This window comes from Corylus avellana, chromosome 4 (genome assembly GCF_965113065.1).
Source record: "Corylus avellana chromosome 4, dhCorAvel1.hap1.2, whole genome shotgun sequence".
In the NCBI taxonomy this organism is placed as follows: domain Eukaryota; kingdom Viridiplantae; phylum Streptophyta; class Magnoliopsida; order Fagales; family Betulaceae; genus Corylus; species Corylus avellana.
In genome coordinates this window covers 32,486,056-32,511,407 of record NC_142493.1, presented here as the reverse complement: position 1 = coordinate 32,511,407, position 25,352 = coordinate 32,486,056, and the positions used below count along the sequence as shown (strand labels likewise).

Below are 25,352 nucleotides of genomic sequence, written 5' to 3'. Positions count from 1 at the left end.
TTGAACTACCCATTAACCATTAAGACAATAAAACCTATTTATTATATAGAAAATGTTAGTAATACTCCTATAGTGACCATGAAAGATGATCATTAGATATGCATTGTGCGTCCATAAGTTAAAATGAGAAATTAAGGCTTTGTTTGGTAAAGGAGATGAGGTTAGCCCAGACACTATTCATCACAATTTCTCAAAAAAATTAACATCAAAACATTTTAACTTTTTCACTTTTTATATCAAATCATTCACTTTTTATTATTATTCAAATAAAAAAATCACTACAAAACAAAACTTTTTCACTTTTCTATACTACTTTTTTATTTTTTTAATACCAAACATTCTTATTTTTTTTCACATCAATCTACATCAACTACAGTGTCTAGGCCAACCCATTTGCCAAACACCACCTTAATAAGTTTCTCAATTGTCAAAACACACATAATAAGATAAGGTTGCTAAAGAAAGAAAGAATGGATGTAACTTCACTTTATACTTCCAAATTATCATGCAATTTGATAAGCCTATAAATTTTAAAACCTCTCAATTTGAACTCCTGAATTTTTAATTGCAGTCAATTTAAACCCCTCCGTTAGATTTAGTCGTTAACTTCTAACGATAATACCTAAAAAGACAAAAATATTCCTGATTTTTTTTTTACTTTTTTTTTTATTTTTTTTAAATTTGGAATTAAAGGTAAATTTAGAATTTTATAAAAACAAACTCAGAGGTATAAACATCAATATCTCACTTTTAACATTTAAAATCTAATGGAATAGTTCAAATTGACTATAATTAAAAATTCAAGAATTCAAATTGAAATGTTTTGAAGACTTAAAGTGATTTAAATTAAGGAACTTGTTAAATCATATTGTAATTTAAAGGTTTAAAGTGAAATTATCCGAGAAAAAATGTTAATTTGTAAAAAATGGTTTATAAGCTAAAGAATATATGATTACATAGGGCCCTAGGGGCTAGACTTCCTTTATTTCTTCAGGAAAAAAAAAAATGCATGTATTGGCATGGGCCTATTGGCTATCGGCCTATCGCCCTGATTCGCCCATCAATAAAACGAATGACGTCGTTTGACACATTCATGTCGTTTCCATCGTGCAGTACCAACTGCAATTTGCACCGTCCGATTAAACGTTGGTAATCCCCATGGGACTCGGATTTCCATTTCTAAACCCAGAGAAACGCACCGCACCATAAGCCAAAATCAAAAAAAGCAGGCAGAGCCGGGAAGAGAGAAGAAGAAGAAGTATGCAGGGGCTACAGTCGCTATCTTCCGCACTCACTACCACCCCAAACCCCAGACTTCGCCTTGGTCCCTCGCTCTTCTTTCAATCTTCAACTAAACGCACCGCTTTCAGCCCCAGCATCTGGAGCAAGAAGCTCTCTGTGAAGTGCGAGTACTTCCAGCAACAGAGGCTCACCACCCCGACCGCTCCGAACAACTCCTTTTCTTCGCAAACTCCCGGGGGAGGTTCTACCACTGTTCCTGATTTTTTATTTTTTTTTTCCTTTTCCTTTTTGTTTTTGCTTTTCTCTCCCGGTTGAGGGGAAAAAGTAGGAGAAAACGTAGGAAACAAAGAAAACCAACTTGAACGCTGTTTGGTTGCCGAGAAACAAATGTAGGAAAATCATAATTTTCTCAACTTAGGGTCAGTTCAAAGTCTTATTGAATTCTCAGCGACCCAATGGAGGGTTTATATGATTTCATAACTTAGTTGAGTCTAATTTGATATTTTGATTGTTTCCCTAAATTTGTTTCAGCTGTCAACTACCAATACAGTGAATAGAATAAAGACAGACCAAAGAGAGGATTAAGTTCAAAACTTCTCTGTTTTTAGTGTTTATAATGGAATTATATTGGTTTGGTTTGGTTTGTGTGTAGGTGGAACATTACCGCCTAGGTATTTTGTGGGTCACTCAATATACAAAGGAAAAGCAGCTCTTACGGTAGAGCCCAGAGCTCCGGAGTTCACGCCTTTGGATGTATGTTTCTTTGAAGGTTTTTTTTTTTTTTTTTTTTTTTTTTTTTTCTATCTTCTTTTTTTCTGTTTATAGTAATTTGTAACAATTGGAATACTTAGGGCGTCTCTGTGCTTGTTTTTGTGATGGTTTGTGTTGTATGCAGTCAGGGGCATTCAAACTATCGAAGGAAGGTTTCGTGCTGCTTCAGTTTGCCCCTGCAGCCGGTGTTCGACAATATGATTGGAGCAGAAAGCAGGTAATCTACATTTTGTTTTTGCAGATAATATAATGTGGAACTTATGTGCCGCTAGGTTTCATTTTGGGTGTTGTGGATTTACAATGATTTGGAGGACAATAATGGTGGGAACCTCTGAGTAAATGTCAGGGTGGCAGATGATATGTTGCTTTAACTCAATTTTTGCCTGTAGAATGTTTGGGCAGAATGGGTTATACCTAGATGGGTGGTGGATCTTTTGGCATATTGGAGTAGAAGGGTCGGCCGGAATGATATTATTATCGTTTGGAATTCCATTCCTTCCTTTTTAATGTGGTGCATTTCAAGAGAAAAGAATGCTCGAATTTTAGATAATCGAAAGAGAACGAGCTCAAATCTACAGACTTTTTTTCTTAAAACCTTATTCGAATGGATCTATGCTACCACCTTTCTCCATTTCCCTGCTATGCAGATTTTTGTTCTCTTTTTTTTTTTTTGTTCTTGATCTGCTAGGTGTTTCTCTTGTGTACTTCCTATATACTTGGGTTGCACCCCCTACACTTTTAATGAATTTCCTGTAGCCCCCCCCCCCCCCCCCCCCCTTCTCTCTCTCTCTCTCTCTCTCTCTCTCTCTCAATGTGTAGAAATATATAAATTTCACCTAAACAACAGGTACTGATCAACTATTCTGCTATGACAAGTCTCGAAGAACGACCCGAGCTTCTTGCTACTATATCTTAGAAGTTATATGATGGTTGCCAGATTAACTGAACCCTTTCAGTTGATCCCAGTTACAATATCTTAATGTTGTGTCTGCTATTAGTGAATAGAAGTGATAAAATGTGAATTGTTTTGAGATATTTTAAAGTTTCAAATGCAAGATGATGCTTTGAATTGTTTGAATGTAGGTATTCTCTCTATCAGTGACCGAAATTGGAACTATAGTTAGCCTTGGGAAAAAGGATTCATGTGAATTTTTTCATGATCCTTTTAAGGGAAAAAGGTACAGTCTACTCTATATCTCCTCAAATTCAACATGGTAAACATGGAGTCAGAGATAGCTTTCTAGTGCAAACTGTTCCCATGTGTTGTCTATTTCATTGATTTTTATAATTACATGAACTATTGATTTTGATCATGTTGCTTCTCTTTATATATCCAATGTTTACCTTACCATGAGTACATGCATCTTCATTGTCTGTAATGATACAGATTTATGACAGCATTAAGCTTATTATTCTTGTAACTTTTCCCCTAACGATATATGTGCCGTATTTTGGCAATTAGAGACACAAGAACTGGCCAAGTTATTTTCATGTTCATTGATTCATGTTGCATTGCTTCTTGTCAGTAACATTGGGAAGAGTTTGTACTCATAAGCTCTATTTGTTATGTTTATCATAATGAAATGTATTGAAAGTTGTTCTGTTTTGCAGTGAGGAGGGAAAGGTCAGGAAGGTGTTGAAGGTGGAGCCTCTTCCTGACGGTTCTGGCCACTTCTTTAACCTCAGTAATCCTCTTTTTTCATCAAGTCTTGGTGGTGAATTTTTTGGGATATTGTTTGCTTTATGATGTTATAACATGTGACTGTGATCCAGTAATTGTCAACTTTTACTCGCTTGAAGTTGTGGAATGATATATTCTCATGTCCAATAGCATACTATGGATACACCCTTTCTTGTTTCAAACTTTTTTCGCATTCATTATCATAACGGGGATATAAACATCTATGTTATAACTTAATGCAAGTATCTCATGTCATCAAATGATGTGTATGTGATATATTGCTAGAAATCAGAGGTGCAATAATAAAGGCAAGTTAGTTTGTCTGCGGAAACTCACTATTCCCCAGTATTTGATATTTTCCTCCACACTTCCCTTTATACATCTATCCATATTTACTTTCTGATTGGAGCCAGAATGTGATGCATTCACATGTGATAATGGTATTTTACTTGGATAACAAGCTCATATCAAATTTATCATTTGTGACCCGTTAAGATTATGAAGAAAGTTTAATTTATTTGTCTATAACTTGCTCCATATCTGATCTTGGCATGTCATTTTCTGAAGGTGTTCAGAACAAGCTTGTAAATGTGGACGAAAGTATATATATTCCTATCACCAGAGCAGAGTACACTGTCCTCGTCTCAGCTTTCAATGTATGATATGCCTGTGTGTGTGTGTGTGTGTGTGTGTAGGTGTGGGTGTGGGTGCACGCATATGCATGTGCATGTTTGTCTTTAGCTTGTTTTAGGGCATTTACTTTTTTTTCTTCTCTTACAATGTGAATTGTCTATTTCTTTCCATCTGTGATACGTTTTGACTTGTTCCTATGCAGTTTATCCTGCCGTACATTTTAGGTTGGCACGCTTTTGCAAATTCCATAAAGCCAGAGGATACGGGCCGTGTAAATAATGCCAATTCTAGGTATGGGGGAGACTTTGAGTGGAGCAGATAGTGAACGTTGCAGAGTCTCATACGACATGGTGCATAACTGTCTTTTAATGTCTGAACTACCTTGGTTTTGTTTTGTTTTTTGTTTTTGGTTTTTGTTTTTGTTTTTGTTTTTTTGGTTTTGTATTTTTGGTTGTAATCATCCTCTAGTTAGTGAATCACTTTCTTCCATTGTTGGAAGGAGGATTGAAATGACTATGAATTGACATTTTAAATACAACTATATTATGCAAAATCAAACTGTTGGTCGGAAATTCTGTGGAGATGAGGGAGTCATTCTTGCTGCAGTTACTAGGAGACTGCCTTTTCTTAATGTCAATGCAGGTGAAGCCAGGGTAGCTTTGTTAGCCGTTGAAGCCGCTGCCTCTCTTTCCTCCTCATCTCAGATTCTGCTTGAAGGGAACTCTTTAGTTGCCATTCTGGCCTTAAACAACTCCAGTTTGAGTGCAGAATGGTCTTCTGCAACAACTATTGCAGATACCATCTCCCTTTTATCTGCTTTTCCTTATTGGTATGTGACCAAAGTCTTATGAGTGTTAATCTCAGGGCACACTTAGTTGCCAAACGGGCCGCTCATTATTATTGTTATGGAAGCATTCTCTCCTTCCTTTTTTTTTTTTTTTTTTCTTGTGAGAATCAAATATGATTATAAACTCTGAAATTTTTTAAAATCTAAATCTAATTGGTGTGCAAGGATATCTATCCCCCATTGAGACTCGAGCCTTGGGACTCTCTTGAGAGGTACTATTTTTTATGGGAATTAAATTAAAAACTTAAGAAATAGAAATACTCTTGAGCATATTCTCGGGCAAAAACAAACACAAGGAGAACCTCAACCAACTGTTAGCAAGAATAAGATTATATCTAAGCACTTAGGATTAAATATGTTTGGAAAAAGATCCCAAGAGGCAAGAGTGTGAGAGCTATACATTCCTGAGAGAGAAGGATTCTATGCACGGAATTGATTCTATTCCTAACTCAATTGGTGAGAGAGCTCGTGAACGAAACTTTGGTGAATGGCAACTGTTACTATAACGGTTCTAAGGTAACGAAGTTCTTTATAAGATAAGTTTCAAGCCTACAAAAGTTGAAAGCTTTCAAGGAACCTTGCCTTAAAAAGTGCGGGCATTCCTCTCATGCCAAATTCCGAACAATTACAATCCTGCTAAATTAATGCAAAGGAATGATGGGTTGAATTTTACCTGTATCACATTTAATTCAACAAAATGGAAGGCTTGGAAGAGTGGGATAGCCTTCCTACGCCAAACTTGGCGATGAAAAACACTAGAGGCCCATAAGGGCAAAGACAATCCTAAGTTGATTTGATAGAGAAAACGCAAAAAGGAGTTCTACTCATTGCCCATGTAAATCTATAAGGGGCCGGTCCCTAGCTAGGATTGGGCTTGAAGTTACAAGGCCCATCCGATTTGATCATGGTTAACCCATTTAGGCAGGCCATGCATGCCCGCTTTCTTCCTGTAATAGCCTCTACCGGGACCGAGTGAAAATAAATGATGGATAGAGGGCACAACCATGAGGACGACTTGGATCCAGGTAGTTGTTTTAGAGGGTAATTTTGCTATTTTGGGTTTTTTTTTTTTTTTTTTCACAAAAATATCCTCTTAAAGTAACTAAATTGATCCTCTTCATTTCATTTAAAATGGAGAGGATCATTTTCCCCATGGAGAAAGTGTGGGCTTTTCTCTAAATAAGCTTTGTTGATTGTACACCCTGGGCAAAAGACGTTAGAAAAGTAAGGGTTAGTAAGTAGGGTTCACTCAAGGTAATTAAGCCTATGCCGGCCCTAGTGGAGTAAATGAGGTCCTTTGAAACATGCCAACACTAGATTGGGGTAGATTGAGCATGCTATATCAACTTAATATGCTGAAAGAATGACCGTATAGTGCAAAATAACATTTCTTTGATGAAATTTCAATAAAAAATTTTAGGATGGATGCAGCATATATACTACATTAACTTGAGTATGCAACGAGAATGACCATAGAATATAAAATAACATTTCTCTTATAGGATCCCATGAGGGAATTCCTCTCATGATGCTTTAAAATTTCATGAGATCTACTCTAAGGGCACAACATGGAGAGTGCCTTTATGCTAGGCAACATAGATAAAAGCAGTCCGGTTGGGACCTAGATCGAAGATAAGACAACGATTTTCAACCGGTTATCTACGTGCAATCTTGACTATACATTTATAAATAATTTATTTTATGTTTTTTCCATTGAATTCGATGGTATGTATATCTAAGGAATTTCTTATAAGTGTATCTTACTTCAATTTTAATTTTTTTTTTAAAAAAAAAAATGGTCGAGAAGGAATTAATTATTGATAGAAAAACAGGTTGAGAAGTAATTGACTTTAGTTTCAAATTAAGATTCTAATCCGAGCAAAAAAAAACAATAACTTAAGACTCCAATCAATGCCTAATCATTTACTTCATTGGCTGTATTCCTAAGCACGATCTAATTATTCATTGACTTGTCATATTTTAAAGTGCAGCCTGTGATGGGCAAAACGGCGTGACATGGTGGAAAAATAAAACTATACGTTAGCAATATTGTGTATTATACGGTGATTTGTATTAGTTTAACATGGTATTATACGAAATACTGATTTAGTATCCCTAATTGATTGACGATGTACATTTTAGCCCACGATTTTGTAGATCGGATGTACTCCCATTATTATTGAAGCATTCTTAGAATCAAGTGGGGTGGTAGATTAACATGTACAAATGATGCAATAATTGATTATTGATTGCTTCAATCATGCCCAATTTGTGAAAATAAATCATTGGAATGTGTATAAAACAAAGGTTTATGCAAGTGTTTATATGTTTAATTAACATGTTTCTCATCATATAATAACGACAAAGTTTTCCTCCCAATTATATAGGTTGAAGGAATTTTTTCTAACCTAGTCTATTGGAAGGAGCTCCCCCATAATCTTTTTCCTTATTCAATTAGAAGAAAAAAAAGGTCGTTACACCATGATAATACCATGTTCGATGTTTTTTGATTAAACCATGCATGTTCCATGATAATACCTCCCATGGCCACCTTCATAATATGTTTTTTATTTTGAACAAATAAGCACATAGAGTGTAGAAGCATTATAAAAATGAAACAATTTAATCATATTGGTAGAAAGCGAATAGATGGATTGGTTTCATTATATATATATATATAGCATAAAGTTGACTTATGGAAGGTTGCTACATACACCTACATATATATAAAGATTAAGGTAATTAAACCTAGTTAATTAAGTGGGTGTGGATGATGATGAATATATATCATGAACAATCCAATCACCTCCAGCAAGTTGCTTAATTTTGTAGTAGACATAAAATAGTACTAATTTTGATGAGGCCAATTAATCTCAATTAAAGCAGCACGCAAGAATCTTACTTCAAATACTTAATCGACATCCATTGACTGAAACTTGTATAATAACAACCCACTTGGGGTTTAATTAGGTTTAAAGGGTTTGAGGTTCTTGAGTGCAAGAGGACCATCATGCCTTGAGCTGTCAACAGCATATCACACGACACACATCTTAATTAATATATAACCAAGAGCTGAAAATGTTATTATATTTTGAATATTAAAATAGGACTAAGATAATGCTTTACTGTGTAAGAAAATAGTAATTAAAATACTCATCATTGACCTAATTAATGGGGATATTGTTAAACCTAAATTAAGTATCTCCCTTAATTTGTTTAATTAATTAATTTATATCTCTTGGAAAATAAAATTATTGAATAAGTACCAGTCGTCAACTTGTTTTTAATTATTAATGCTAATTTAATTGTTTATTTTAGTTGAGGGATCATGTGCTAAGTATAAAATAAGTGATGGGGATCGATCCCTCACATTAACACAAGAGTTTATTAATTATAATATACACATAAAATTCTTTAATTGTACGTGGCAACAAACAAACAAAACTGCTGAGAACCTTTCATCAATTTGCTGTGGATTCTCACTTTGTCCTTAACTGTGAAAGCTGCATGCAGTCATTTTATTATTATTATTATTATTATTATTAGAAAATCATTATTTTCAAACCTAATTAAGTGACAGTAAACCTACGGCTTATCAATAACCCAATATTTAATTACGTAATGATAATACACTTCCTCTAAATTAATAACACCTACCTCTCAGCTCTTCAAAATCGCATTTCTTGATCTGCAATATTGATTGCCGGCCGGCCACTTTTTAAATAAACCCCTTAATTACATCAGAATTCGACTTCTTTTCACCAACTGATTATCAATTGATTTCCTTTTGCTGCACCTTGAATTTTTATTTATTTCTTACATTCTGAAAGGTGAATATGAGAGATTGAGGGTCGAAGTGTCAAAAAAAAAAAAAAAAAACAGACAGGCCATCAAGTACGTTGTTCTTTGTCTGTACGTTAGACTGTTACCTAGTATATATATATATGCAATGATTTATTTCGTACCTAAATTAATAGTTTTGGTTCCATGACATTATTCCATATATATATATATATATATATAAAAGTACATGCCCCAATCATTTTTTAAAGAACTAACACGTTTTTCTTTAGGACATTTTCCCAAATATCACCCGGCCAAGTCATTCTTTAGAGGGTGCTCAATCCGTTATTCAATGGTAGATTGATAATGCCACGGCAATGAAAAAGGAAAAAAGAAGGATAAGATAATATAAAATAACATTATATTACTGCATGTGTTGTTACAATATTACCATATATATTTGTGTCAGAATATGATCAGTATACTATGGTAATAATTTTTATTCACTATCATATTAGCTATTGTCTATATTTTAATTAGGTACTATTTCTTGATTATATATTTAGTGCGTGTGTGTGTGATTTTTTTTTTTTTTTTTTTTTTCAACTGGCCTTATAAAAGTATAAATAGATAATTTTATTGTACAGTTTATTATTAATTTATACATTAGAAATACAATATCTTGTCTTTTAAATATGCAGCTGAAAGTGAGACTTCTTTTGTCAGCTTCCATTACAAATTAATACCTAAGCTATAGCTTACGTAGGGAAAATGACATGAGAAATTTTATATATATATAGATATAGAGAGAGAGAGGGAGAGAGAGAGAGAGATCGAAGACAAGCAATAGATTATATGGAAAACAAATTCTTAAGTTGAACTTTGACGCACTATTTGGGATGGCATCGTGTCCACGTAAGTGACAGAGAAGGTTACTTAAAAAGCTGAAATCTGCTTCTAATATTTCAAGAGTCAATAAAACTCTCAGCTCTTAGCGCTTCTGATTATTAATTGTTATTTATTTTCTATCACTTTCTCTTTCACTAGTAACACGAATAAAGAAAATGAAAAAAAATAAAAAAAATAAAATGTCAAATTCTTTCCTTAATTTTTCCATTTTAAAATGTAATTTTTTTAGACTTAATCGCTTTGATATAAACAAACACTAAACAGTACTGGGTATATTATAATCAAATAGCAATTAATTCATCTAAAACATGCAGTCATGTAATATATAAATAAAAGTAAAAGTCAAAGAAAAGGTTAATGCAAGTTGAAGGTCCTATAAAGACGTGGATACATCAATTGCAAATTTGAAAACAGTTCCCTGCAAATATGTCTCTTTAAAGGTTGGAATAATCGCTGTTGTTGAACCAGGAATATTTATGCTAAGCATGAGCTGCTTGAGTACTTTTCTTTTCTTTCTTTTTTTCTAATTTCAAACGGTGCGTTCGTATAATATGACTTATATTGAATTTTCGCCCTTTAACATCAAAGAATGAAACCAACCCCGGTGGCCATCAATGGATTGTAAAGTCAATGGATTCCCCTTTTGATAGTAGAAGAATAGACTTGTTTGGAATAAATCTTTCGAAAGCTTTTCAAATAAATGTTTTTTTCTCGTTTTAATAAGACCATAAGATGCAATTAATAAATAATTACAAAAACAAAATAAAAGAAAAGAAAAGACCAATTGACGCAAAGTGCGCTCTATTTGAACTATTTGGGAATCATTTGTTCAGGAAATTATCGTTTTCTCCGATACATAAACGTCAAACGATTTTCGTTTTCTCCAAGGGTGGTAGGCGGCCGGAGTCGTACGTAGGCCATGGTTCCTTTTACTTTTCTTTGTGTTATCAAAGATTTCTCTAACGGTTAATGGTGTTTGATTGTGACGTGGTCAATTGGCTCTATTTGTGGCGTTAGGTGTTAGACAAGTTGGCCAAAGAGTAAGTGACATGCACCCATCGAACTAGAAATTTAACTCGCAGGGCCAGATTGTATTGACATTTTTTTTTGGAGGAGCCAAAGTAAGAAAAAGAAATACTTAAAATATTATTTTTAATAAATTTAAAGGCTAAAAGAATTTGTATTGTGAGCCTGTCATTCTTGTATTAGGATCATAAGATGCTAATTAATATATATATATATATATATATATATATATAATCATTATTTTCTTTTTAGTAATAATAGTTGTGTCCTAAAGGGTAGCTCAATCGACTGGAGACCACGTCTCTTGTGCGGACATGTAAAAAAAATAAAAAAAAGTAACAATAGTTGTAACCCCTTCAAAAACCAACCATGATTGACCAAAGATTGCATACAAACATCAAAGCCACATCGTAGTGACTATAATCTCTCCATGATTAATGCAAAAGATGGTCATGCCTGACGTTGACTAATATATATATATATATATATATAAGATTTAGTATCCTATGGTATATCTTTTACCTACCTTATTTAAAAAAATGAAAAATAATGTATATATAAATTGGCTTCTCATTTCGTTATTAGGCATACAGGTAAAAGAGTCCAAATCAAAGAATATGTGACACCTAAGATAAGATGTGGTATCCTCTCGGTGAACTTGCTGTGTCATGTGTAGACAAGACGCTAAAAAACTTGATCGTTAATTCTTCTCTTGTCCATTTTCTAAGCATATTTGGATTCTTCTATATGCATGCAGGTTTGGCAGGTTCAGAGCTACTAAAGGAAGTCTCTGATCTCTACTGTACGTGATCTTCAAATTAACACTTGCCATGGCAATCTATGGCAAGAGAAAAACTCCACAGTATTTAATGGTAGGTAGGGTGAAGAACGCCTGTAATATTTGCCACGAGGTCCTATTACTCCTATATATATATATATATATATATATATATATAGGCAAGAGTGAAAGTCAATATATATTTCAAGGTTTTGTGTGATCTCAATAATACAGATCATTCCAGAGGTCTTGGAGGGGTTTTTAAGAGAACGTATTTCGTACTGGGTAGTTGAGTTGCCTTTCCAGCTGGTTAGGAGATTTTCTTTTTATTGTTTTTCCCTTTTCTGCCTTTCGGTTGTCCTTTCATCCTTTGTATTGTCCCTCTCACATGGGAATATATTCCTACGTTGCTATATATATATATATACTTTTTTTTTTCTTTTCTACAATGCTTGAACCAAAAAAATCGTATGTATGATTTGTTATCATCCTCCCTTCCCCAAGGTGTCAATTCAGGTTTGTCTAGAATCATTGGTAGATGATTATATATATGAGCTAATACGAATATGATCTATTTAATTAATCATGTCAAATTTATCTGTTTAATATAAAAAAGGTTGAGTTGACATACTTTTTGCTAACACAACATACTTGAAATAATGTGATTAACGCAATTTCATATCTTATAAGTATAAATTATATTAATTACATATATACATTCTCAGCTAGTTTCATGATAAGATCAATTTGATAATGCTTTATATCGTGTTACAAAGGGCCTTGTTCTATTAAAAAAATACATCGGACCGGGCTTTTTTGGACCAATGAGCAAAATGCCTAAAACCAAAAGTGATCTTAGAAACTAATCACATTCGTTTTTGGATTAAAAAAATCTCAATATCCTATTCATTTTAGGAGAAAAACAAATCTTGAGTTTTCAACAACAATTACTTAATTAAATACGTTCATATTGCTAGAAAAGCCAAAGAATCAATAGGTCTATGATCATTGTTAATAAACATAACCCAACTTTATATATTTACGGTTTTTAAGAGTAAAAATGTAATTTAATTATATGAATTATGAATGTTGGGAGTTAAGTGGGTTAACAAGCAATTTGAACCTTCATCTCTAACCGGTTAAACCTTGACCCGAATCCAATTATACTAAACCTAATATTCTAATTTCGTATCCGATTACATTACCAGTCCTACGATCTCCTCTTTAATTATCCACAGAGGATTTGGTCAAGCGGTGATAAGAAAAACAACAATACTTTGATTAGATAACCGGTGTTGAACCGCCATTATTAATTATTTAAGGACCATTTGGTCAAGTCGTGATATAAGAAAGCGAATTTTTGTTTAAATCTGCTGACTTAGCTCTCTATACTTGGAAATGTAAAAGTGTATACGTAATAACAAAATTGTATTTCAATATTTTCTTTTTATATATCTGGACTCATCCGATCCTTGTCCCATGACGGAATACACTAAAGATTAACGAGATAAGAACGATGGACTAGAATTATTAATACTTAAATTAAATAGTATTTATTTCACAATCATGATTTAAAATCAATGTATTTAATAGTATACATAATGTTAATATTAATATATTTTTTATAAAAATTTATATGACATCATTAAATACATTAATTTTAAATTCGACGGTGCCGGATATTAATGTTGATTAGCGCGCGGCTAAACTTTGACCAGAATGGATTCCCATTTTCGTTTGATATTTCAGACGTATGAATCTTCAACCTGACAGGTTGGTTAAATAGGTCTTTTATGGATCTCTCTCACCCTTATAAACGTTGAATTTGAATATTATTTTTTGCTCTTAATTAAATAAATATTGTTGAGAAGCCAACTAGTAAAATAAAAAATAAGCTTTTAATTTGTTGCTTCTTGGTGTGTTTTTACACTGTTTGACAATTCTCTCGGAGTAACATGCAAGGATGAGCACTGGGGTTTGAATTTTTTAAAAGAGAAAGTCAAATGTCTTCAGGTCTACAGCCCTTATATATATATATATATATATATATGAGAAGCTCAACTCCTACGGAACTGACAAAAAGCTAGAATTGTTTCAAAAGCAGCGAAGAACAATATACTTCGGAAATGTCTTTTATTAATACAGTAGGAGAAGACAGAAAAATGGAATCTAACGGCGACGAAGGGAGTGCTGTGGAGATCAACAAGGTGAATTTCTTTCACGTACACACGTACGATCGATGGTTTTCTACATGAAACATGATCATTTTGTTTTTCTCTGAGAATTTCTTAATTATTAATTAGTACCATGCAATTCGAATTTCGATTACGTCTCTCTTTTATATATAGAACTATTTTTTTTTTTTTTTTAATTGGCCGATCTATAAATGATGTTATTAACAAAATACATCCGTGATATTTGAAGGACCAGTTAAACAAATTCTTGAAAGTTTTCGATTTTTTTGGCTCTTGTCGATGGTCTTATTTTTTCCGAATGATAATATTTATTCATCTTTCTGTGAGACATCTGTGTGTGTGTGTGTGTATATATATATATATATATATATATATATATATATATATATATATATATTAATTTAGATGTTGGTTTGTTCAACCGAAATGATGATTTTTCCTAACTTTATGCACCTTACTTTTGAAAATTATACCTAATACCAAAAGGCATATTGCCGACCAAAGGTACTAAATCCATATGATTTAATCTTTATCACGTGAGTAGATCTGACTTAGAGCAACCTAAGACCTAAGACGATGAATCTTACAGACCGGTCGACAAAGTCAAGATAGATTCATTGTCAATTGCATGTAATAATTGAATATTTTCTATCATTTTTTGTCATCAATTATTTAGTTCCAATAATTTCATTATTTTTCAGTGATTAATCTTTCATTTTGCCCTTCTTCTTCCCTCTTTCTTCCTACATCCCTTCGTTCCTCTCTAGAAAAAGGACAAGTTGTATATATATCTCAAAGCCTACTACATATGCTCTAACCCTAGTTTCTCCAAAATTAGCAGGTGCCCTTAGCAATGGAAATAAATACAGAAGACTTGCTTTCCACACGACAGAATTATCAGGTAAGAACCTTCGATTTTCATCCATTAATGTTATGCATGCATAAGGAAACTTTAGGATATATATATAACATCGTATAAGCTTCTGACCATGTCAAATATATATTATAAGATAACTTTATTTTCTGTTGCCACAGCAGGAGGATCAGTTAAAATTAGCTGAAGCTGAAATGGATGAGGTTAAAGAAGAAAATGAAAGATTAAAGATGTTATTAGCACGAATTGCAAAGGATTACCAGTCCCTAAAAATGCATTTCTTTGATATTCTTCAACAAGAAGAAGCCAAAAGTACTACAGACACGACTTCCGGATCCGACGGCCATCAGGCAAAAGAAGAACCTGAACTTGTCTCCCTTAGCCTTGGGATGACGTCAAGTGATCAGGCTAAAAAGCATGACAAAAAGAATAGCAATTTGAGTAATGGCGGCCAAGAGGATGATGAAAGAATGAATGGACAACTTTCATTGCGGTTGGACTGCAGATTTGAGCCGGGCTCAAACGAAGATAGGAGGATTATTGCAAGCTCCAATATTAATAGCTTTGAAGAAGTACTGAAAGAAGATGAGCCCACTGAGATTTGGCCTCCAAGTAAAGTTTTGAAGACGGCGAGAAGCACAGATGATGAAGTTTTACAGCAGAATCCTTTGAAGAAAGCTAGGGTTTCTGTTAGAGCTAGATGCGATACCCCAACGGTTAGTATCATTATCAATTAAATTTCAATTACAATATCTGAGAACCATTTGATCACTTCATAATTAAGGTGTTATATATAGTTAACATTTGCTGAGACTTTCATGATTTTTTAGATGAACGATGGATGTCAATGGAGAAAATATGGACAGAAAATAGCAAAAGGAAATCCATGCCCTCGGGGATACTACCGTTGCACAGTCTCATCATCATGTCCTGTGAGGAAACAGGTAGATCTTCTGCCTCCCTTTGTTGAAATCTGATATGTCGTTATATATATAGCATAATTAATTCCTTGGAGCTTATCATATATAGAACTATGAACATAATACTTATCAAAGACTTCAACTTGTGCCATCATCTCGAAAAATGGCAGTGTGTCAAGTTCGGGTCACTTTGAAGTATGAATATATAGTTATATAAATTAATTGTACCTTGATTCATTTAATTAAAAAGGGGGAATTTCACTTACCCCCTATACTTTCGCGCTTTTTGCAGACACCCCCCATTGTTCAAAACCTCTCACTTTGGTGTATCCAACTTTCGTTTCCATTCACTTTGCCCCTTCCGTTAGGATTTTCTGTTAAATCCTAACGGAAAGGGTAGAAAATTACAATCGTGCCCTTATTTTTTATTAAAAAATAATTTTTTTTAAAAAAAAAATTAGGGGTAGAAAGGTCAAAAGTTAACGGTAGGGGGGTATTTGAAAGGAAACGAAAGTTTGATACACCAAAGTGAGAGGTTTTGAACAATAGGAGGGTGTCTGCAAAAAGCGCGAAAGTATAGGGGGGTAAGTGAAGTTTCCCCAATTAAAAATATCAAACTTCTCAACCTTATCCCATTATTTTGTGTTAGATTCATGTCGGATTCGTGAGTCGTGTCAAAAATTGACAATCCTTATGTCACATGTTATGTTCGGGTTGTATTGAAATATAAGACTATATAGGTTAACCCTAATCCGACCTATTTAATTAAACTAAATTTAAATCCCAACTTCACAATTCATCCAATTTCAGTTAAATATAGAATAATATTTATTTAAATGATCAAATCAACAATTTTAATTAAATATTTCATGTGTTGAGTTATAATTATATATTAAGATACAATTTGAATCCGACATCTTTTAGGAACAAGTGCTTGTAGAGCCATACAAATCACTGTAGAAGTATTCTATTGTAGCGAAAATTAATGTAAACTGATCCATATTAGCTGTTTTCTCAAATTTCAGGTGCAAAGATGTGTTGATGACATGTCCATCTTGATCACCACCTATGAAGGAACACACAACCACCCGCTTCCAATTTCAGCCACCGCCATGGCTTCCACCACCTCAGCTGCTGCTTCCATGCTTCAATCCCGCTCTTCATCAAGCTCCCAGGGAGGTCTCGGGACGTCAGCCACAGCCCCCATCTCCAGCTCCACCGCCACCAACCTACACAGATTCAACTTCAGCGCCTCCCAAAACTCAAGACCACATCAATTCTACATTCCAAATTCCTCATTCTCAACTTCAAACTCACACCCAACAGTCACTCTCGACCTCACCACTGCACCATCCACCTCCTCCTCTTCTTTTGGAAGGTTTTCTTCTACACCAAGATACTCTTCAACGCGCCTCAATTTCTCCTCATCATCTTCCTCTTCTTTAGACCCCAACACCCTACAAAGTCACTGGAATGGTGGCTATCGCGGCTACAGCAATTATGGGAAACCGGCCTACAATGACAACCATATCGAGTACTCAAACACAGCTGGAAAACAACCATTTCAAGAACATTTGTACCAAAATTACATGCACAATCATCAGAATGCCGCTGTTCCTCTCCAAGAAAACATAGTGGCTGCAACCAAGGCAATCACATCAAACCCAAAATTTCATTCAGTTTTAGCCGCAGCACTCACGTCATATGTCGGTGATGCCAGAGAAAACATTAATCAGGGCGCGGGTGATCATCATCATCAAAGCTCAAGCCTGAAGTTGAAGTGGGGTGACTCTCGTACGGTGAATCATATATACCCTTCAAGCGTGCAGAATGTAATAGGGTGTGGGTCAAGCTACTTGAACAAATCGCCGTCTTTAATAACCTCTCCACAACAAGGCGGCTTGCCATTGTTCCCACCTTCATTGCAACTTTCTGCATCTAAAGGCGCTTCCACGGCTCTCGCTGACAATAGGGACCATTTCCAGTTGTGAGGGTTTAAGGTTAATTAGCGAGACGAGGTAGCTAGGATTATTGTTGTTAAGGTTTCCCCAAGTGTTCTGTGTAATGAAATCTGTGTACGGATTATAACATTTTATGTCTGACTCATTTGTCCACTCATTCGATGATCATATGATCGGTTCAAAGCTTTGTTCATATCAATTTTCAGAGTGCTGAGAGAACAGTTGGCCTTCCAGTTTTTATTTTCTAATGGATTCAAACAGGTCATTTGCCAAAATTACGATTGTTGTTAGAATATTTGAGAGGTACTCGTCTTATGGAGCTAATCTCATAATCCGACGCTATCAGGCCAATCTTTTACCCTCTATGCGCCGTATCTTATATATGTTTATTTCTTTCCTTGTATAATTTTATATTATACACTATTAATTTGTTTTAATTGTATGATTTTATATATTCTGGTTGCATTTTCCTATTCTAACCGACCCCACTCTACTATAAATAAGTCCCATCTTAGTGTAGTTATTCATCTTAAACATATATATGGTATTTTGGTACGTGGAAAAGCTATTCTATTAAAAAAAAAAAAAAACTTTTTTTTTTTTTTTTCCCACTATATCCACACAAGATGGAGGAGGAGAGGGGAGGAAGATTATGACATCCACTTCATGAACCATGGTCTCCAGCCAATTGAACTACCCCTTAGGGACATGAATAAAATAGTCTTGATGTTAGAGTACGTATATACTCTTAACACTCTTTTTCAGTGTGGTTAGAGAAAATATATATATATATATATATATAATACTTGAAATAACATTCCCACTAAAATGGTTATCTCTTCTTTTAAATTTACACCATAATTGTAATGTTTCTCAAACTTTACAAAGTTGCAATTAACCCTCTAAACTATTAGTCCCTTACACTCAGCCAAACGAAAAACACATCACAGCACAGCAAATTAGCAATTGAACAAAATGATAATAACACCCTTGCATTATATATATATATATATATTTAAAAATATATGTATATATTACTTTTTTTTTTCTTTCTTTTTTTTTTTCATTATTAACAAGCCGGGCAGGCCGAGTGCCACAGCTACCTGGACCTGTGCTTTAAGAGGCCCAGGCCCATTTGTGAAATTGGTCGATTTAATTCATCGGACGTGATGTGTTTTTAGAAGTAGTAATAATCTAAACGACACATTTAAAAGAGAATAAATAAGACCCAATCACCTACTTAACTACTCTTAAGAAAGTGACAAAAAAACATTTATTCGAATAGATATAAGTAAGTCCATTCGAGCAGCTAATTGCTAAAGACGATGAATTTACAAGGATTAGATCTACCCCAATTTCCTGTGGGCAACAGGCGCAACACATGCAAGAAGAGAACTCATAAACCTGTAATTCGTGGGCTAAATGAAAACAGCACGCAGGGTGCCACAAAATAAAAAATTAAAAAAAAAAAAAAAAAAAAAAATTGCACGGGCGTACGTGGGCGTGCCACGCACGCCACGTGCTGCCAATCACTGCCCGTAATTCGTGTCAAGATAGGATTATTGTAGGAAGAAATACTCCCTCCGTAACCTTTACCAACTACCACGTGGTCCCCTGCAGATCTGCCACGTCTCCAACCCGACCGTACACATGGCAAAGCTATAGGCTTATAGCCCACGCATGTAGAGCCGACAAAACTGATTTTCACTCTTCAGGAAATGAACGGAGAGCTTTCCATCTGCAGAACTCAGTCTAATCTCTCAACACAACACAAACTCCTTAACAGGTATGTGCATGCTCAATCAATCCTTGAACATTTTCATTATAGCTCTCATTTTTATGTTAAATTACTTATTTTCTTTTTTAATTACGAGTTTATTTCCAATTAAAGGAAATGTGTTCTGTACATCAACTTTGAAAAAGCTCCGATCGTTTTTTTTTGAAAAAAAAAAAAAAAAATTGTTTTGATGTGACATAGAAATGAAAACTGTTTTGTGTTTGTGTTGTTTGATAATGTTTTTGTTTTGAGAAAAGAAAATAAAAGACATTAATTGCCATCGATGAAATGGATTAAATATTTTTCATTACGCTAATCATATAATGTTGTTACTAAAAGAATATTGGCAAACTCTAGTTAGTGCCTTCGCTGTAGGTATGGCAGAAGAACAATTGGTCAAAGAAAGTTCTCAACTGTCAAGCTATGATGCTTATTTTGAGAGAATCCAGTCAAGAAAGAAATTACCTCAATCGTTGCAAGAGATTTTAACAGCTGCATTTGCAAACATTCCAGTTTCATCATTCCCAAGTGTTCCCGGTGGCAAAGGTGATATTATTGCTTCTGTAGTTTTAGCTGTACCTACTTTGCATGTAATGAAATGAAGCATATCTGTGAACTAAAGTTGCATCATCACTTCTTGCAGTGATTGAAATTTTAGCGGACACTTCCATTGCCGATGCTGTAAAGATTTTATCTGAATGCAACATTTTGTCCGCCCCGGTGAGAAACCCAGATGCAGGAAATAATAGTTCAGAGTGGAGAGATCGGTACCTAGGAATTATAGATTACTCTGCTATTGTTCTGTGGGTGCTGGAGAGTGCAGAACTTGCTGCGGTTGCTCTATCAGCTAGTACAGCAACAGCCGCTGGAGTTGGTGCGGGAGCAGTTGGCGCTTTTGGAGCATTAGCACTAGGTGCGACAGGTCCTGCTGCAGTTGCAGGGCTAACAGCTGCTGCAGTTGGTGCTGCTGTGGCTGGTGGTGTGGCTGCAGATAAAGGAATGGGAAAAGATGCTCCCACAGCTGCTGACAAATTGGGTGAAGATTTTTACAAAGTTATACTGCAAGATGAACCCTTCAAGTCAACCACAGTAAGCTATACTCTTCTTCCAAGAGGATTATTTGTAGAGGCCAGGTTGCCTCTGGTACCTTATATATTATGCCTTTTCATCTTTAAAACTTGTTTGGAATTGTGTTTCAGAAATAGAGTTTTTTGGGCAAAAGCTTATTTTTAAACTTTTACTAAAAGCAACACTCAAAAAATTCGTAAAATGATCAAGCATATTTCTGCGTATTTTATAGCAAAACTGCTCAGGAAACAAGTGAGACATAAAATGGAAATCAATGGTAGTCCTTGTCCATTTTCAAGCCATCTGAAAATTAGAAATGATGTTTCATAACAATTTTTTTTTTTTTTTTTTTCTTTTTCAGGTAAGGTCAATACTCAACTCCTTCCGCTGGGCTCCTTTTCTTCCAGTTTCAACAGATAGTTCTATGTTGAGTGTGATGCTGCTACTCTCAAAATATCGGCTGCGGAGCGTACCTGTAATTGAACCAGGCAAGCCCGACATCAAGAACTTCATTACTCAATCTGCAGTTGTTCAGGGTCTTGAAGGTTGTAGAGGAAGGGACTGGTTTGACTGTATTGCCTCCAAGTCTATTTCTGATTTGGGACTTCCTTTCATGACCCCTGATGAGGTAAGATTTGTGTTATTACTCGAGTATTCTTCTAGCTGACTACTGAATTTGGAGCTTCAAAATGTTGTCTTCTTGGTCAGGTTGTCAGCATCCAGGGCAATGAGTTGATTCTAGAGGCTTTCAAGCGAATGAGAGAGAACCAAATCGGTGGTCTTCCAGTTGTAGGGGGCCCAAAGAAGAAGATAGTCGGGAATGTAAGCATAAGAGACATCAGATACTTGCTCCTGGAACCTGAGCTTTTCTCCAATTTCAGGTAGGGTAAAAAGAAAAACTTTTGACTCTGCTAGTGCACCAGGTTTCCTCTGCAATTTGAAAATTTAACAAATAATGTCCCCACTGTTATTTCCTAATTAATGAAGTTTCTTAAAATATTATATGAAATGGTTAGAGGGCAATGATGTGAATAAAGTGAATTTGAAACCATGAGATAATGGGTAAGATTTTATAACTTTAGGAAGTGTGCAGAGGTTGTGATGTGGATAAATTGCCCTAACAACTTACAAGTTGGACTTACCATCTTTATGAAGTTCCGCAAATTCGTCCTTGTTCTTCATGTGCCTCCAGCACTGTCTATTTTAACAAGTTTCATGTTAGTCTTAATTGTCAACTTATGTCTATTTACCTTTCCCAGGAAGCTGACTGTGATGGATTTCTTGCACACCATTGCCCCCCAAGAAATCGGAAAGGCCATCCCACCCCTTACATGCAAACTCGATTCAACTCTTGGTAGTGTGATCCACAGTCTTGCTTCCAAGTTAGTTCACAGGATTTATGTGGTGGCTGAAGATGTTGAAGTTGTTGGCGTCATTACTCTCAGAGATGTGATTTCTTGCTTCATTTATGAACCCCCTAGTCATTTTGATAACAACCTTGGGTTTGCAGTGAAGGAAATGTTGAAACCGTGATGCTGCTGGTGTAGAAATCCATTTTAAGTGTATGAAGTGGAGAAATTTAACACTCTGGTTTGGAACTGAGAATAATTTACAGTTGGTCTGTCTGTACTGTATGCGTATTTTTCATTTTACTCCTATTAAGCTAAAGCCAGGGAGCTTTCTCAACCCTTTATCATTCATTATCCCCCTAATCCTTTCCACGTCCTTCCACTTTCCAAATGCAGCATATATATTGGACAGGATGACAAAATGAGTTGGATTTTCAGGCTCTAATTCTGAGAGCTTCATAGCCATTTCTTCCCCCACTTCATAATCTAAATGATGCCTACAAGCACCAAGCAACGAAGCAAAAACAGATGCAGAAGGCTGTGGTAAATCTTGTATTAATTCTCGAGCTTCCTCCAACCGACCAGATCGACCCAAAAGGTCAACCATGCAGCCAATGTGCTCTGGTTTTGGTTTCAAGCCATAATCTCTACTCATCATTCTAAAAAGTTGCCATCCTTTGTCAACCTGACCGGTGTGACTGCAAACAGATAACACGCTAATAAAAGTTGCCGTATTTGGTTGTACCTTTTCTTCTAGCATTTGATCAAATATCTTAAACGCGGATTCGTATTCTCCATTTCTTCCGCAACCAGATATCATCGCATTCCAAAATGCAGGGTCGTCAGGTTTTCTATCAAACTGATCAAAAATTCTTCGAGCCAACAGATAATGCCCACATTTCATGTACATGTCAATAAGTGCAGTGGCGATGAACTCGTCGGTACTGATATCGGCTCTTATTAAATGTCCATGGATTTCTTTTCCACATTGCAGAGCAGACAAATCTGAACAAGCTGGTAGAAGACTTGTGATAGATTTTAAACTTGGGACTATGCCTGCAGACACCATTCTCTTGAAGTATTTAATAGCTTCAATCGTCTTCCCTAGTTGTGAAAACCCACTAATCACTGAATTCCACGTTGCTGAATCAGGTACCAGTCGTTCAGATTCTAACTGTTCAAATAGCTCAACAGCATTCTCACTCTGAGCATTTAACATCATGCCGGCAATCATGGAATTCCATGTTATCAAGTTTCTGCTTCCATCAAGCTCTTTGAAAGCATCAAATGCCACCTGCCAACAGCCACACTTGGAATACAAGTCTACCAGTGCAGTTGCCAGCATAGCATCAAATTCTATGTTAGTTTTCATTATGAGCCCATGAACCTGCCTACCAAATCGGAGATACAGAAGACTAGCACACGCAGAGAGGACCAAAACAAAAGTAACCGAATTCGGTTCTTCAGCTGAACATTCCCTCATGTCCTTAAACACGTCCAAAACCGTCCGTGGAATCCCATTCTGCATAAGCCCTGACAAAAAGGCATTATAGCTTACTACACTCTTATTAGGTGTCCCATAAAACACCTTTGAGGCTGAAACCAAGTCTTCATAATTTGAATACGTAGTCACAGTCGAAGTTGCAACATAAACATCTGTCTCAACACCCAACTTTATCGCCCAGCAATGCAGTTCCATGCCGTGTTCTATGCTTTCACATCCCGACAACAAACTAGCTATAGTCCCCGAATTCGGCCGGAACATTCCAAACCCCACCTGTTTGAACACCCGTAATGCTTCTCTACTATACCCATTTTTTGAAAACCCCGACACAACGGTATTCAACGAAGCCAAATTTCTTTCAGGCATTTCATCGAACACCTTGAGTGCATCATGCAAGAGACGCAGCTTCATGTACATACCAGTGAGAGAAGTGGCGGCATAAACGTCCGAACTAAAACCGGTTTTGATGAGATGGGCATGGATCATTTGCCCTTGAGGAACCGATTTTTGCTTGGCACAGGCTTTGAGGAGAGGAGGGAAGGTGAACTTGTGAGGAGGGAGTGAGGCTGAGTGGTATTGAGAATACAAGGAAAGGGCTTCTTTGTAGAACCCATCCGTGACCAGCCTTGCGATTTCGCGTTTCATGGGACTCTTTCTAAAAATGGGCGGCATACCACTAGCTGTTTAAACTAATATGTTCCGGATCTTGGGTCGGGCTTCAATCCGGTTGACCAACGTCCAAACGTTTGGGCCTAAATATCGGCCCAATTACAGATGGTCCACATGCACAGAGAGGGAATCAAAAAGCTTTGCTAAAGGTTAAGAAAGAAACCCCAGATTCTCATTATCAATGGCATATCCACTTTCTCTAGTCACCTTATCATGAGTACATATTTATATAAGGCAATGATAAGGTTAACTCAATTCTTGGTTGTGTGCAGTCATCATGACTAATAATTTGCAGCCACATGATTATAAAGCTCAATGTTTTTTGAAATCCTTTCAACTTACAAATAGATATGTTATTTATATTGTCGGTTGAGGTTCGAGTCTCCTGATTAACTTAGTGCTTGAGGGGAAAAACAACCCAAATGATCGGGGTTTACCCATGTAATAATATAGTCTAATCTTGTGATTAGTTGTGTCTAAAAAGTTCATCTATATATATATAAGAGCTCGTGTGGGATTCATTTGCCAAAATAATTTTGGGCCGTCTAAACACCTGCTCAGACAAATGAGTTCAACATACTCTCTCACAATTGTTGACAATTTAAACAACAAATTATTGAAAAATCCCTAAACCAAAAGGGTGCAACTTGTGGAATTATAGTCAAACCCTACAAGATATAGTAGTTTTAATTACATTTTTATAATAAAATATGTAAAAGGCATATAATAGGCTAAGTGAGTTTTTTAGTGCAGAATGGTACTAGTAGATTCTAATTGCAGCCATCCTGTTCTCTTGTGAATGTGATCTTTATGCCAAGAATATTTTCCATGCACAAAGCGATCCACTATTTTCTTATCTTCGCATCCTTTATGCTTTAGCATTTTTGTTTGCTACCAATAAGATTGACCAAAAGGCATACAAGTCCCGCGAGGAATTTATATTATTTTCTTTTTAAAATGATATCTACTTATGAGATTGAATAAAACCATATTATAAATACTTGTATTCTGTCATACATTATGCTTATTAAATTGATATATAGCTCATTTATTGGTATTCGTTACATTTCTCTTAATTAATTGTTTTGTTTTTATCAAATGAATAAGTTACACATCAGTTTAGTAAGCATCTGTTAGTAAAAGAATAAGTACCCCTACCATTTCTCTATCTTAATTCTTCTTGTTTTGAAATTTATATTAAATAAAATTTAACATTTACATTTCACCTTCTTCTTCTTCTTTGTTGTTTTGAAAGTTTATCATGGTAAAATGTTGATTAAATTATTAAATTCACCTCTTGTTATCCGCTTAAGTATTTTGGACAATTGCTGATTTAACTTGGTATCAGAGCCAAAGATATTGGAT

General features: G+C 35.3%; 4 protein-coding genes across 5 annotated transcripts; 3 read left to right on the top strand and 1 right to left on the bottom strand.

Annotated features, from left to right (window-relative positions):
* Window positions 1-1,193: 1,193 nt before the first annotated feature.
* Window positions 1,194-4,908, top strand: LOC132180036 (single-stranded DNA-binding protein WHY1, chloroplastic). The gene is made up of 7 exons (XM_059592882.2): window positions 1,194-1,483; window positions 1,895-1,995; window positions 2,138-2,230; window positions 3,097-3,191; window positions 3,625-3,698; window positions 4,262-4,350; window positions 4,530-4,908. The coding sequence occupies exons 1-7, from the start codon at window positions 1,261-1,263 to the stop codon at window positions 4,647-4,649; spliced, it is 795 nt and encodes a 264-aa protein (XP_059448865.1). The 5' UTR covers window positions 1,194-1,260; the 3' UTR covers window positions 4,650-4,908.
* An 8,885-nt stretch (window positions 4,909-13,793) lies between these two features.
* On the top strand, window positions 13,794-17,650 carry LOC132178433 (WRKY transcription factor 72A-like). The gene is made up of 5 exons (XM_088515960.1): window positions 13,794-13,877; window positions 14,704-14,766; window positions 14,907-15,455; window positions 15,570-15,683; window positions 16,685-17,650. Exons 1-5 carry the CDS (start codon window positions 13,797-13,799, stop codon window positions 17,648-17,650), a joined length of 1,773 nt encoding a protein of 590 aa, XP_088372086.1. The 5' UTR covers window positions 13,794-13,796.
* Window positions 17,651-19,172: 1,522 nt separating this feature from the next.
* On the top strand, window positions 19,173-22,151 carry LOC132179078 (Cystathionine beta-synthase (CBS) protein). Of its 2 annotated transcripts, none has more exons than XM_059591709.2 (6): window positions 19,173-19,406; window positions 19,773-19,943; window positions 20,041-20,486; window positions 20,827-21,093; window positions 21,174-21,346; window positions 21,725-22,151. In XM_059591709.2, exons 2-6 carry the CDS (start codon window positions 19,775-19,777, stop codon window positions 21,996-21,998), a joined length of 1,329 nt encoding a protein of 442 aa, XP_059447692.2. In that variant the 5' UTR covers window positions 19,173-19,406; window positions 19,773-19,774; the 3' UTR covers window positions 21,999-22,151. The 2 variants fall into 2 exon arrangements, with proteins under 2 accessions (XP_059447692.2, XP_059447691.2); XM_059591708.2 differs by having other exon boundaries at window positions 19,174-19,406; window positions 19,755-19,943.
* Window positions 22,110-24,146, bottom strand: LOC132179148 (Pentatricopeptide repeat (PPR) superfamily protein). The gene has a single exon (XM_059591798.2). It carries the CDS (start codon window positions 23,988-23,990, stop codon window positions 22,110-22,112), a length of 1,881 nt encoding a protein of 626 aa, XP_059447781.1. The 5' UTR covers window positions 23,991-24,146.
* Window positions 24,147-25,352: the final 1,206 nt, after the last annotated feature.